The sequence below is a fragment of the Misgurnus anguillicaudatus genome, chromosome 13 (genome assembly GCF_027580225.2).
Source record: "Misgurnus anguillicaudatus chromosome 13, ASM2758022v2, whole genome shotgun sequence".
Lineage (NCBI taxonomy): Eukaryota > Metazoa > Chordata > Actinopteri > Cypriniformes > Cobitidae > Misgurnus > Misgurnus anguillicaudatus.
The window spans coordinates 9,378,686-9,394,256 of NC_073349.2; the positions used below are offsets into that span (position 1 = coordinate 9,378,686).

General features: G+C 39.0%; 1 protein-coding gene across 3 annotated transcripts in view; it reads left to right on the top strand.

Annotated features, from left to right (window-relative positions):
* Positions 1 to 13,841, top strand: part of cacnb3a (calcium channel, voltage-dependent, beta 3a) — a 103,745-nt gene extending 89,904 nt beyond the window's left edge. For 2 of the 3 annotated variants that reach the window (XM_073874975.1, XM_073874976.1), the window contains exon 14: positions 6,931 to 13,841. In XM_073874975.1, the coding sequence (XP_073731076.1) occupies positions 6,931 to 7,299 (369 nt within the window). In that variant the 3' untranslated portion in view covers positions 7,300 to 13,841. Of the gene's footprint in view, positions 1 to 3,518; positions 3,567 to 6,930 lie in introns of all 3 variants that reach the window. The other variant, XM_073874977.1, reaches the window with a different exon arrangement.
* The last annotated feature ends 1,730 nt before the right edge of the window (positions 13,842 to 15,571 follow it).

Below are 15,571 nucleotides of genomic sequence, written 5' to 3' on the forward strand. Positions count from 1 at the left end.
ATGATATATGTGGAGATAAATAAAACGTCGCAAATCTGCTGATTTGATCCATTCATGTCCTGACCACCAGGCTAGAGATTTTTTAACATCCTTAATCCACACTTACTAGTCTATCAAATAATATCTCAAATATATTGTTTTGTGAAATAAAAGGATGCTTTGTTATATTGTTTATGCGATTATAACGAATCACACGATCATTTTATATGCAGCAGCAGTCAGCAGCTGCAGCACACTCGGATCCGACCGCATACATACTGTAATAAACAGGCGTTCGGCGGCTTTTTACATCACGACAGACTATGTCATTTGAGGAGGAACCGCTCATTGATCACCGTATTTTTATAAATCCTGTACATGTTTGGACCTGCCGAACAGGTTGAGCACTTGTATATACTTTGTTGATCAGAGAGGCTGCACAGTTTGACCAGCGGGCTGCGGGAACCGGACGCATATCACGCCGCCAGACGGTGTTGCTAATATAACTCGAAATGTATAACTATTATCAGATCGGCCCACTGGGAAAGTCCCGACTCTCCCGATTGCCATTCCGTTACTGGCTGTAAGAAAGTGAGCTCGTTTGGGTCGCTGGTCCCCGCGAACAGACGTGACGTGCTTCACTCACCTTCAAGGATTAGAGACATGCTGCCAAAACCGTTTGTGCTGAAGATCGCATAAAGTTACACCCATTTCAGGCAGGATCATGGACCCCCTCAAGCCAGCATGCACGAGTATGTTAATTGTTTGTTTACTTTCTACACGAAGATATGCTAACGTTATGCTATCTGGCTGTCTGCCTATCTCTCTATACTAGCCTATCCATCTGTCTGTCTATCTATCTGTCTATCTGTCTGTCTGTCTGTCTATCTGTCTGTCTGTCTGTCTGTCTGTCTGTCTGTCTGTCTGTCTGTCTGTCTGTCTGTCTGTCTATCTATCTATCTATCTATCTATCTATCTATCTATCTATCTATCTATCTATCTATCTATCTATCTATCTATCTATCTATCTATCTATCTATCTATCTATAATCTGCGCTATCAGAACTGTACTTTACTCGTCTTTCTATAGTCATTCTCAATGCTCTCAAGGCGGCTTTGGTAAATTCTCTCCCCAGCGTGACGTCATACAGTGCGTTGTGGGGGAAAGGAGAATCATTGCAAACCGCTGTACTTTTTCATACTTTTTCGGGTTTTGTGATACCCAACCACATAAAATACAATGGATAACAGTTTAAATGTTTATTATCAACAAGCAAATTGCACAAATTCGTTGAAAAATTTTACCTGCAAAACACCCTTTAAAAAAGCATATTTACAGGTAAAGCAGATGAAACCAGAATATAAAAACCAATGAGTTTAAATACTTGTGGTTTTCTTATATATACACATGCATTGTAAGAACGTCTCTTTATATTAGGCTAAAATGGGCTATGTTATTAAATGTCCTAGTACATCACATAATTTTTTATCATCTCACAGGTTATAAAGTCTATTGTAGCAATGTAGGCACTCGGGTTTGTTTCTGTCATTTGGCCTAATAAAATTAAAAGTATACATTTTTTTTACAGTTTTGTCTATGATTAGATGATAAAGACAAGCAAACTTTTTATCATTCCTCAAATACATGAAACATTAGCCTTTAGTGTTTAATGATTGAAGAAAAGACATATTCATATAGTTCTTTTGCTTTTCAAACACGCAGACGCGCTCATGACAGATGTGTGTGGCACTCCATTCACCATAGAGGCTTTGTCTTTTCAATTCTTTTCATCTGTTAAATATTTGCTACTCATACGCAGGTGTGACTTCTAGATGCAATTTGAGTGGTGATCTTCATGAATGAAACAGGAATATTAAAACAAAATTTGTATAAAAACAAGAACAGGGTTTGTGTTCTTTCACTCCGCTCAAAAAGAGTGCGTACGCACAGTGGAGAGCATCCATACGGTGCGCACTTATTTACGGCAAGTTTATTTTTTATAAATCCCGATATGTGCATGGAAAATTGCGTACGCATATTTCTATGCCCATTTTGTCCGTACGCAACGTTTATACATCAGGCCCCAGGTCTTTTTACGATTGGATAGCTATATTTTCAGAGGAAATGCATGAAGTGACCAGCCCCTTAGTGACAGACAGTACAAACGGTTTTAGCAAAATCACCGTTCCTTTTTTATCAAAATCGTGGCCAGTCAGCCAAAAAAAAATGTAAATAGGCAGGGTGTTCATGACAGGTGCGAGTATGTTTTAGCCTTCTTAATTCCGACCCAAAAGAAAAACAGAAAAAATAAACATTTCGGGAGGTATAAAAAAGAAAGTTTATTTCGGTGAAGTCAGCGGATGACCGGTATGTTTATAATTAATTGTCACAATGAGACACATACGGGTATAAATAGGCTACACATAAGTACGCCAGACAGCTTATGATAGGAAACGAAAATGATCTAGTAGCATCACATGTAAAAACATGTCAAATTTTTACCAAAAGAGAAAAGACTGAATCAGTAAAGTCAAGATATTTAAATGACAATGTTATCACTTCGGCATAAAAGCTGTTGTGGATAGAAAATTATAGTTATATTAGGTAATGCAGAACAAACCCAGTCTGTAGGTTGGGTAAATGACTGTACTCATTAGTGTTAAAAATGTTTATTTGCAAAGAAAAGTTAATGGTTTTATTTATTACTGTGTTCATTTTTATTATAAGAGTACTTATTCAAGTAGGTAAATTTTTTTTTTGTTTTTACTATGAGTAGTTTATGGCCTAGTTGTATTTTAGTTTGTATGGTTAATGTCAGCATGATAAAGTTTGGCTCTCATAAGGAGACATTTTTTTCAGATCCGGCGCCTAAATGTTTTTGACACCCCTGATCTAGATGGTAAAGTAGGTCCTTTCTGACCTATTTAGACCATAGGCCACCAGCCATTGTGTGAATCCTCCAAGCCAAAGATGTTACTAGGATTGTTCTAGAATTTTAGTAGTGTTCTGTTGAAAGTCTGTTGTCATCTTGATAAATAACAGATATGTTTAATGAAAATGTGCATTTGATTTTTAAGAATTTTCACCTATTTCAATGTCAAATCAACATGGAAGTAAATAAAAATTTTACTTGCATTACCAAACTGCTGTGGTCTATTGGCTGTTGCATAAAATGCTCATGTTTTGCTTTAAACGACAACAGGAAAACATAATTGGTTCACAGGAAACATATTTTCATTAAACAGCTTTTGGACTATCACCATTGCTTTATTAGTCACATCATAGATGCATTGTCTTTTGCATTGTCACATAATGACAGATAGTCAACTTGACTGAATGAATGTAATGTTTACAAAACATTCTACAAAAACTACAATGACAATTCTGTTGTGTTTTAAACAATTCACAGTTTTAAAAAGTCTTTAGTTTATAATAACTGTCAGGATAATGGTCAAGATATTGTTTTGACAAGATAATGGTCATAAACTAAATGTTTGTCTGTTTTGTCCCTTTTTACCTTCCATATTTTTACTCTCAGTCCATTAATTGTCTTGGGTCCACAAAAGATGTTCAAAACTGACATGTTGTAAGTCTGAATCTGTCTGTTCTATGTCTCATTCATGCATGACATGTTTGCAGCTCTCTGAAACATAGGAATTAATTGAATGAATACTTACAGACCTGCGGTGAGTAGGTGGGATGTCAGTTTGCCTTTCCCACACAGATTGTTAATAAAAACCCCACCCTGATTTTTCTTTACATCCTCCAATTCCTTCAACCCCTCCAAATGGAAAAGGCCATGTGGTATCATCTTTAGAAAAAATACACATGTATGATTTAAATGCTGCTGTTTTTGATACATACTAGTTCACTCAGAGTTAAAGTTTCAGTGTATCAATGCAATGAGTCCAGTGGTGGAAAATATAGTAATACTTAAACTCATAGGAATTAGTCCAGAATTTAAATGACTTTAAAAGTTGAGCCAAGAAACAAGTTACTCCAAAAGCACATTCACATGAACTGTATGAATTAAATTAATAGAAAATAAAGTAGGGCTTCCCTATAGAGCAACATCTATGAGATAATTACAGCACATCTGAAGATCTAGCTAAAAATGTAAAGGTCTGGGTAGTCAGCAGTGTCTAAGGTCTAGCAAGTAACCCAAAAGTGTAGGTAGGCAGCAATTTAACAGTTGTAGTCAGAAATCCAAAGGTGTAGGCAGCACTTTCTAGGGGGCAGCCAGAAATCTAAAGATGTTGACAGCACTTCTACAGGTCTAACCACAACTTTCTAGGGGGCAGCCAGAAATCTTAAGGTGTAGGCAGCACGTTCATAGGTGCAGTCAAAAATCTGAAGGTGTAACCAGAAATCTAAAGGTGTAGGCAGCCTATCTGCAGGTCTAGGCAGCACTTTCTAGGGGGCGGCCAGAAATCTAAAGGTGAAGGTAGCAGTTCTACAGGTCTAGGCAGCACTTCCTAGGGTGGAGCCAGAAATCTTAAGGTGTGGGCAACTCGAAGGTGTAGCCAGATATCTAAAGGTGTAGGCAGGAAATCTGCAGGTCTAGGCAACACGTCCTAGGGTGGAGCTAGAAATCTTAAGGTCTAGGCAGCACTTTCACAGGTGCAGTCAGAAATCCAAAGGTATAGGCAGGACATCTGCAGGTCTAGGCAGCACTTCCTAGGGTGGAGCTAGAAATCTTAAAGTGTAGGCAGCACTTTCATAGGTGCAATCAGAAATCCAAAGGTGTAGGCAGCACTTTCTAGGGGGCAGCCAGAAATCTAAAGGTGTTGACAGCACTTCTACAGGTCTAAGCACCACTTTCTAGGGGGCAGCCAGAAATCTTAGGGTGTAGGCAGCACGTTCATAGGTGCAGTCAAAAATCTGAAGGTGTAACCAGAAATCTAAAGGTGTAGGCAGCCTATCTGCAGGTCTAGGCAGCACTTTCTAGGGGGCCGCCAGAAATCTAAAGGTGAAGGTAGCAGGTCTACAGGTCTAGGCGGCACTTCCCAGGGTGGAGCCAGAAATCTTAAGGTGTAGGCATCACTTTTACAGGTGCAGTCAGAAACCCGAAGGTGTAGCCAGATATCTAAAGGTGTAGGCAGGAAATCTGCTGGTCTAGGCAGCACGTCCTAGGGTGGAGCTAGAAATTTTAAGGTGTAGGCAGAACTTTTACAGGTGCAGTGAGAAACCTGAAGGTGTAGCCAGAAATCAAAAGGTGTAGGCAGCACTTTAACAGATGTAGCCAGATATCTAAAGGTGTAAGCAGCACTTTCACAGGTGCAGTCAGAAATCTGCAGGTCTAGGCAGCACTTCCCAGGGTGGAGCTAGAAATCTTAAGGTGTAGGCAGCACTTTCAAAGGCTCAGTCGGAAATCTTAAGGTGTAGGCAAGACGTTTGCAGGTCTAAGGCAGCACTTCATAAGGTGTAGCCAGAAATCTAAAAGTGTAAGCAGCACTTTTACAGGTGCAGTCATAAAGACGAAGGTGTAGGCAGCAATCTAATGGTGTAGGTTTACTTTCGCAGGTGCAGCAGCGTATGCGTGGCTAGTAAAGAGACAACTACCTTCCTATCTGCAGAAGCTAGGAGAGAGTTAGGTCGTGAATTAGGGTAATCGGATTGGTTTGGAACTAGGAAGCACAGGTGTAGTTAGATATGGAAAAATACCTAAAGGCGTAGTGAGCACTTCTCCAGGACATGGCAGCACTTCTAAAGGGGTATTTAAGTGTTTCTTTAAGGTCTAGGTAAGGGGTCTCTAACCCAGCTCCAACTTCTATACACCTAAACCAACTAATCAAGTTTTTGAGGTTTCTGGGTTACTTGAAAATTACAGGCAGGTGCAGGAGCATTCAGAAAAGTAGCCTGAAAAGTAGGACAGGGTTGGAGATCTCTGGTCTGGGTAAAATACAGTAGGTTTAAGTAGCACTTCAAGAAGTGTATTCATGAATTCTTAGATGAGTTAGAAAAAGAGTTATACCACTGGTAAAAATGTAGGGACGTTTCTGGCACTCCATACTACACCTTTCAATCAAATGATGTAAACTCCCATGGCAGTGCAAAGTTTCCATTTGAAAAGGCCTGTTGTGATTTCATTTCTCTCATAATATGCACTGACCCCTCTACACTGTTCTGTTTATTTGCTGTACTTTCAGTTGTAAGAGCGAGCTGTACACTGTCATCTCAGACTGCTCTATTTAAGCACCTTGTTGATCGATATTAACACCGTAGAACTTCCTTCCATAAGATGAATTCACAAAGCAGATAGAGCTGCCTGTTTTCCAGCTTTATAATGAAACCTGTAGAACTTAAGCTTTGGGAAAAGAGGCTGTATTTGAGCACAGACTGATGCTTTGTGAATGTGGCAACCCTTCTAACTACCTTTTGAATGCAACTTTGTTTCTAAAACTAACCTGAATCTTTTTAGCTCCAGAGGAAAATGCATAACAATTCAATATCAGACACCAAGCACCCACAGGCTTTGTTCAGACAAGCATATGTGTCCAGTTTTTGTATTTCAAACAGATAAAAACACAACATTTTTATTTATACAGACATTTTGAGTTATTTCATTATTCAGGATCTTGTGCCGCCTAGCTTTATCTGAAATAAAAAGTATATATAATCCCTAAAAAAAACTGGAACAACTTTCATGGTAACATTTTTACTGATGTAAAAGTTGTTATAGGATGTATGAGTCATTTCCCAGATTAAATCATGTGCCCCACTTTAGTCAGAATTGCTTGTACAATTTGAATTAAACTGTGTTATATTATATGTCTAGATGTCACTGCCGAAACCGGTCTCCTAAAAAAAACCCAGAACTTCACTGCACATTTGTTAGCTTACTGTGTCTTTATGGGTCTCGCAGTCATTTTTCTTTGGAGTGAAACGATTCAAAGAAATGTCTCACCCCAATATTGTTTAGAGTTGTCATCTTTCTTGTTCTTTCTCAGAACCAGCAGCTGTCGCCTGCCAGGGGTGGTGGGGTGGTTGAGGAGGAAGATCAGGGGGAGCAGGACAGCCTCATGCCTTCAGACGAGGCCAGTGACTCTCGATCCCTCCACCGTGGAGGCTCTAGCTCCCTGCACCCCCCTGAGGATGAGGAAGAGGAGGAGGAGGAAGAGGAAGAAGATGATTACACACCCAACCGCCACACGTACCGGGACATGTACCCACCCAACCGTAACCAACCCGGGGGAATCAACAGTGCTAACGGACACGAGTCACAGGACCGACTCCTGCAACAGCGAAACTCGCAGGATGGACACAACCAACGGAACAACCGCCAACGTATGCGCGCCTGGCCGAGAGACAACTACTGACTGCAGAAGTTAGAAAAGACAGGGTCGGGTTGTTAATCGGGGTGATGGGATTGGTGCAGAACTAGAAAGCACACTGTATGTGTTTGTGGATCAAGCTGTCCATGGTTGAAGAAAAGGTCCGGCTGTTTTTTGAGCTTTTGTGGTCATTGAGGTATTGCACTACACTGGCTTTTAAAAACAGCGCAACTTTTCTCCTTTAAGATCAACCACATCTTCATATCAAAACATCGTTTGAGCTTCCTCTGGAGGAAAACTCCAAACACCATCCGAGTCAATTATTACCTTATTATTCTGCCTATCATGGAGTTCAATTTTCCCCCCTACCTGAACCTAATGAGCACAGAAGGCATTATGGGAAAAAGAAAAGCACTTTTCAAGCATGAGTTGTTAGTTACCATAAAATATATTGTAGCATTTTGTTGCATCTTTGTTGCTAATGCTTTTTTAAAGTGAATATTGCTATTTTTGGGTTCAAGCCTTTTATGCTGGCTTTAATCATTCAGGCACATGACATGATCAGTCACTTATCACAGATGTAGCACACATTGCCACTTGCAAAAGCACCACGTAAATGTGTTACGGTATATGTATAAGAAGGGAATTCAGGGCAAACAGGGTTATGCTCGGCTTTTGCAGAGTGCAACTGCTAAATGGGACTGTAGTCTGGGATTGCACGTAGGGTATATTCCAATGCTAGACTGAAAAGAAGCAGTCGATTTTCATCCTGCTGCAAAAAAATCTAGGTCAGATCATTTTTTCTGAGCTAAAGAAAACTGGAGAAGCAGCAAGTTAATCAGTGTCCATGTATTTGCTTTTTATAGAACTGCTTGTAGCTCACCGGGTTTCTGTGTTTTTAGTTTTGGGGAAAAGAATGGTCCTGTAGCTTTCTGGGTGTTTTGAAATTGAGAGTGGATGAATGCATTGCTATATAAATATGAATTAAAACCTGGTCTAGGTTTATTGTACACAGTTTCAACTCATACACTGGGTGATCATTACCAGAGATAGGAAAAGGAAGTAGATAGACCACTCATAGAAAATAAGTACAAGAATCAATACCATCCCGCCCTCTCTAGCAATGACATGTGGCCTCATTTATAAAAAGTTGCGTAGAAAACACATAGATAATGGAGACAGGACTACATTTAGTTACAATTGGGCATGTTATAAATTTACTAGCAGTGCAGTTTTTAATTGCCAAACTGAATGCTGTGCACGGAAGAAGACTTTTTTTAATGCAGGCACTAGCAGCAAGGGCATTACGATGATGTCGTAAAAGACAACGTTCGCTAATACAGCTAGACGATCAGTCAAGTGGGTTTAATGTTCGCTACGTCAGAATTTATTCGGCATATGCGTTTTTATCCCCTATTATAAGCATTTACTCTTGCGCAAAAGTCAGAAACAACCTCAAGCGAGTATTAAAACGAATTAAGGGATTTTTATTGGAAATTTGGCGTTGCCATCATTCGTTTTTTATGCGATACTTCAAAATTTGGCTGATGGAAACCCAGCTATTGATTTATAAAAGATCACCTATCAATGTTAAATCTTTTTCAAGCAGCAAGAATGGCGTATATTTCCAAAAACGGACAAGAAAAAGTGCGTACGTCTACTCAAACCATGACATGGCGCTAGCTAAGCACTTTTCCGTTGTCATAAATATGAATGTTGCCTAGTTTTTGCGTACTTTACCATCAAATCTGTGCGTATGCGTGCTTTATCAATGAGGCCCATTGTTTTTGTAAAAGTGAACACACATGGACATTATTTCAAACAGCCTGACAAGTACAGGTTGTTTGCCTAATTGCTAAAGCTAACAAACCATTTTTTTTATTTAATAAGCTATGGTAAGTTTGACCACTGGCTTTGGCTATTCCAGTTTCCCTTATCGAGTAGACGGGTTTTGTAGTTGCATGACTTGGAAATAGCATTAGACCAAGATGGCTACTGCGTTATAGCTAAAGTATGGTCCATTTTTTACGTGTATGCGAAGGTTCCGTGTACAATGTGTTTGATGTAATTTTCGTCATCAGAAGAGTGCACGAGTACTACTGTACGCACACCGCCAGATTTTTAAAACTCTGCGTATACTGTACGCTTAGGTCGCGCATGCGCCTGCAGGAGAATGTAGTATGTAGCCCAGGAGATGCATTGCATTTGGTCGCAATGCGTATGCGTCAAACATCTGTGTACATGTATGAGTCAAATAAACTATACTTTGCAACGCTGTGTGTTCGACCAGGAACATACACGTAAAAAACAGACCTCCGGGCCTCACAAGTAATTTATTTAATGAGAAATGGTATATCAAACAACTGTTGAGTGATCTTCCTCCATCCTTTCTTTCTTACAGATCTTTCCCTTTCGAGGCTTTGTACGTTAAAAGTGGCAGTTATCACCGACTACTTAAACACAATAGCAGTATAACTTTTTTTTGGCGTCAGGTTAAATGCAGGCTAGTTATTAGCATATATCAACAAGGTTGTGTTATGACAAAATCCACGTTTTTTTTTCTAGATTCGGATGTTACCTGTAGCAGCTTAGGCTAAGGTTTATCCAGTGTAGGACCATTCGGACTGGCCTTAATGTTTACCTGTATATCTGTACCACTGCACGTCTCAAATACAATTATTTAGGACTATTTGCACATTAGGGTTGGAACAGGACCTTTAGAAGACTTTAGGTATATTAGGCTAGAAAAATCTATGAATTTTTGTTTATATTTTAAACTTTGCAACAGGTTAATAGTAACACATCTAAGGATAGCTAGTGTACATATATGTATTGAATGAAAACTAACCAGATCCTGAGTTTAATTCTTTCGAAAGTTACTTTACTTTGTCATTACTGGATCTGTGTCTCGTTTTTAAGAAATATTGCAATGTTTACATAGTCAGGATTGCATTCACTCAGAGATTGTTGACGTGAGACGCATTGAAATATATGTAACGTCGGTTGTTGTATGGTCATGTGAAGCCTCATAAAGTTGCAGTACACTTACATGTAGCGCTGTTTTGATTTTGGGTTAAATTTATAGTTAAAACCTAAAAAGAAATGTATAATTAGTAATGGCCTCTGTATTTGAGTATGAATCGTTGTCATCAAGCAAGAGAAATACTTTTAAGGAGAAATATTTTTCTTAAGAACTAATCTTTCGATATAATCCAGTGTTTATGTAGAACGTTACTTGTCACATAGATTAGAGAATTCAAACATGCGCAGAGACTTGAGTGAATGTATAGTTGCATGCCTTAACACCTCTTGTCCTCAGCACTGATGTATTGTCTTTCATGGGGACTGTGTTAAATTGACTGTCCCTAAGTTGATTGTGTTACGTTGATTGTATTGGAGCCGTACACTCCCAGAATGCACTTTAAAAAAACTCAGCCCTCAGTTCAGATTACAGAAGGTTTGTATTTCTGACCGAATTAAGGCTAATCCCAAGAATGAGCCATGCTGTAGCCTTTATACACAAAAAATCCAGACTTACTTGTGGCCACTACATTACGCTGACACAGTTAATGCTAGAGCTCAAACATACCGTATGCAAGTACATGAACGCAAATGCTTTAGGGTTCCCACGGGTCCTTGAAATCCTTGAAAGTTTGTGAATCTGGGGGGGCCCTGGGAATTCAAGGCCCTGGGAAGTTTTTGAAAATATACATACATAGATAAAGGTCATTGAAAGTGCTTGAATCTATTTTATGCAAGAAGTGCAAATCCATATTATTCCCTGTGTAGTGTAGGATAATATTATAAAAATTCTAGACTTTTTAAGCACACATGTTAAAAAACACATTGCTTTAAATGCTTATATCTTCTGTATGCGAATGTTGATTCATACCAAAATGCTTTTTGGCATAGTTGTGTTTGATACACGAAAATGTCTCGGGTTACGTATGTAACTGTTGTTCCCTGAGAAGGGAACGAGACACTGCGTCTCCCTTGTCATACTTCCTGCATCCCTGTAACGCCGTCTTTGGCAATATTTCAGATAGCGATATACTTCCTGGCTCCCTCGTTACCCTGTCTTTGTCATGAAGCTTCACCATTGGTTGAATTTGATATAGACATTCAGATGCACTTACCCCTGGAGGCATCCCCAAAATGTCACCACAGTGACGCAGCTCGAAAGGGAACTGTAACAATGTATCTTAAAAGGTAACACAATGTAACCTTGCTCTCACTTGAAATGTGTCCCCACATTTAGTCCTTGAATTTGAGGGTATTGGACTTGGAAAGTCCTTGAAAGGTCCTTGAATTTGAAGTTAACTAAGGTGTGGGAACCCTGATGCTTCTACTAACTATTCTAGCTTGATTTTCTACACGATTGCATTTCAAATCGAAGATTGTTAATGTGTCACAAATTGAGTGTTAACACAAGGGACCTGGCCATTGTGAGCTTTAGGGTAAACTTGTTTTCAATGGCTAGTTTTCTTTTTTAAGTAAATCATGGCAATTGGGCAACTTAATTAAAATTGTTATATTTATAGCTAGCTGGCTGAATATTGCCTTGCCGATGAGAGTGCAAATAATTTCAGTAAGATTTTCCTTAAACAGTCACTTTGCTATGACAGTAGTCGGCCTGAAAAGTTTGTACGAAGACGATTATGCTAATGCATACTATAGACGGTTTCATTGGACGCACACACGTTGTCGCGATTACACGTCTGGATGGAACTTAACTTCCAGTCTCTGTTTGTTTAATGGTCTAGTGAAGGGTTTCCCGGGTCTTGCCCTGGAGGACCGGAGCGCTGCAGAGTTTGGGTCCAACCCTAATCAAACTTACACACCTGTGATTTTCTAGTGATCATAAAGACCTTGATTAGCTTGCTCAGGTGTGTTTGATCGGGGTTGGAGCTGGACTCTGCGGTGCTCCGGTCCTCCGGGTTGGGATTTGGGGAACCCTGGTCTATTGTCTAAACTGAACTCTGAAACAAATACCTGGTAGAAAATAACAAATGTTTTGATGTTTGAGGGGAGACAGCAATCATGGATCAACTACTCTATGTTTGGCAGCCGATCTGCAGTTAACATTGTATACATTATATAGTACACATTTTACACAGTAACGTTAGCTCAGTGTAGTTTTTGATACGCTTCAGCTATGAGTTGAACTAAGGTAATTTACTTGTTATTTATTTTGCTTGTTATCACAAATAAATTACTCTTGAAGCACTCTGTTGTTATTGATTCTTTGCGGAGTTTACAGGAAGTTACGTTTGTTCCACGAAAGCCGTTTGTTTATGTTGTTACTGCTGAAACCGTCTATAGTGCCCCTTGTGGCAAAGGTTACGTTATGATGTGTTTCTAAAAGTGTTTGGATTCACATGCTTTCATATGTTTCAGGCCTAAATTAGCCTTTTCGTGTCAACAAAGAAATGACGCAATTGTCTGTTAACAACCCATAGCATCTGTTGATCTCAGGTCATTGAAGTCACTGTATCTTCCCAGGTCTAATGTAAGTTAGTTTGTCGCAGTACTGGACACAGTGTTTACAGCACCAATCTTAACACGTAACTTTGAATCGGCCATTGCGAGGGTAATGAGAAATTGACATTTTCTGGGGTGTGGAAGTCAGGGTAATACATCTATTTTAACAAATGCCTGAACTGAACCTCTTTTAGTGTACTGCATCTTTATTTGCTATCAACATGTCTCACTTTAAACTATTGTTCTATATTAAAAAAAATCAGAGCATGACTGAAAAAAATTCTATGCAAGTGTTGCATGAGATCGGATTGTTTCTTTTGATTGTTTCTGATCTACTTTAGTATTGCATCGATTCTTCTTGTGGTTTGTAAGTATTATTCTAGTAAGTAAGACAATTCTCCCTGTTTTATACTGAGCACAGACAAGGGGCTCCTGCCGGAAAAAAAATGCTATTTTTAAAGCTCTATTTCAATCTCATGGGCTTCAATACCTCCACTGTTTTTTTCTTTGCAAAATCTTGGCCATATCATTTAATTGGATTTATGCATTAAAGCAATGTTCTGGGTTCAGTACGTTAAGCTCTATCAATAGAATCTGTAATTCACTATTTGTGCAAAAAGAATGCGTTTGCACAGATATGCTTGCAATGGAAGTTTATTGGGCAAGTCATTGAATCTAAATATGTTTTGTAAGGGGATTGGGTTTACATTCCGTTAACATGAATCAATCAAAATGTATTTATATACTGTTTTACAGTGTTACATTGTTTCAAAACGGCTTTACATGAGAAAAGAAATAACAAAAACACAAGACTCATATGTTAGCACCTCTCCCTCGATAACACCGACAACCGATCCCGGACGAGCCCCCAATTTTTATTTTACGGCCCGGCTCATACACACCGCAACATAACGTTTTGTTGTTTATTTAGTGCAATCAACAGGTGTCTAGGGGTTAAATCTCAGTTGACTTGTAAGGATTGCCAGCATTGACTGAAAAAAGGTATGTGAAAATAAAAAAGTAAATTGGTACATCTCAGACTCATGCCATTGTTTGTGTGTGATTAATCACCCAGCAGCTTTCCTCCCATCAGTGTATGGCCAGTACACAGACCGAAGGAATGTGTACTGGCCATATTTAAGTTCATGTCAAAACCGAGGGGCAACCTTCCGATCTCTCTGATGAAGCCAATACGGAAGTGACTTAAACTGCAATTCATCGACTGGCTGCTTGAGGTTGTCTTCAAAAAGGAGTGAATTCCCATAGACCTCCATGTTAAAGTAGCCATCTTTAGAGCAGACATAAATATGTTTACAGCCTGGTACAAAAATGTTTTTGGTCTATATAACTAAATTTGCCCTTCATGACAACTGTGAGGGGGGTGAATTTTTTTTTAACTCATCCGTTTTCTTTTTTGGTCGTAAAGTCCATTGAACCGTCCAAGGTTTTTTTTGTAAAATCCATTGAACTCTATTGGTAACGACAGAACTTACTGATAACAATAGTTGCTTTTGGGAAACGCACCCCAGAATGTCTTGCCCTCTAAACTTTCATTGTAAGCGCATTCATTGAAACAAAATCAGATTACCACAGCTGTCATTCAAATGGTATCAAAATAAATTTAGACAACTTTGATTTAATTTTTTTGCAAAAAAAGTACACCATTAAAAAGTTGTTTTATAGTTGAGTTATATTAGAATATGGTGGTGTTAAAGTAGGAACTAAAAACTGAAGTTTACATTTCTTCTAATGTCAGAGTACATGCTATGTTTTAATTCCATTATATGTTACAGCATGGCATTGTATTCTGGTGGACCAATACAGCGACCAAGTTTTTTTCTTTCCGAGGTATAAGAAGCACAATTTTTACAATGACGAGTATAATTTGAGTCCTTTGTCTTCTATTCTGTATGCAATACAAACATGGAAAGAAAACGAAACGCCTTAGAACATTAACACTTCCTCTTCTGTGCAAGTAGAGAAAAAGATATTGCACTATTTTTTTTTTCTTTTTTTGATGTCTGCTTTGTAATGCAATAAATGCACTAGGTAGAACAATAATCCCAACGGACAGTGATGTGCTTCTCAGGCGATGTGATGTAGGTACGCTCTCTCTCTCTGTCTCTCGCCCCATCATCTTTATGACAAGACATGAAAAAATTAAATCCTGCCTGATGCTGTATATGCTTTATATTTAAATAAAATGCCACTAGTTATAATAAAAAACATTTTATGTACTTTTAACACTTCCAAGTCTGAATTGCTTGATTTTTAGGCATTTTCTTCTCTTCTGGTTGCCTTGTTAGTATAAACTCACCTAAAGGATTATTAGGAACACCATACTAATACTGTGTTTGACCCCCTTTTGCCTTCAGAACTGCCTTAATTCTACGTAGCATTGATTCAACAAGGTGCTGAAAGCATTCTTTAGAAATGTTGGCACATATTGATAGGATAGCATATTGCAGTTGATGGAGATTTGTGGGATGCACATCCAGGGCACGAAGCTCCCGTTTCACCACATCCCAAAGATGCTCTATTGGGTTGAGATCTGGTGACTGTGGGGGCCATTTTAGTACAGTGAACTCATTGTCATCTTCAAGAAACCAATTTGAAATGATTCGAGCTACATGGTGCATTTTCCTGCTGGAAGTAGCCATCAGAGGATGAGTACATGGTGGGCATAAAGGGATGGACATGGTAAGAAACAATGCTCAGGTAGGCCGTGGCATTTAAACGATGCCCAATTGGCACTAAGGGGCCTAAAGTGAGCCAAGAAAACATCCCCCACACCATTACACCACCACCACCAGCCTGCACAGTGGTAACAAGGCAT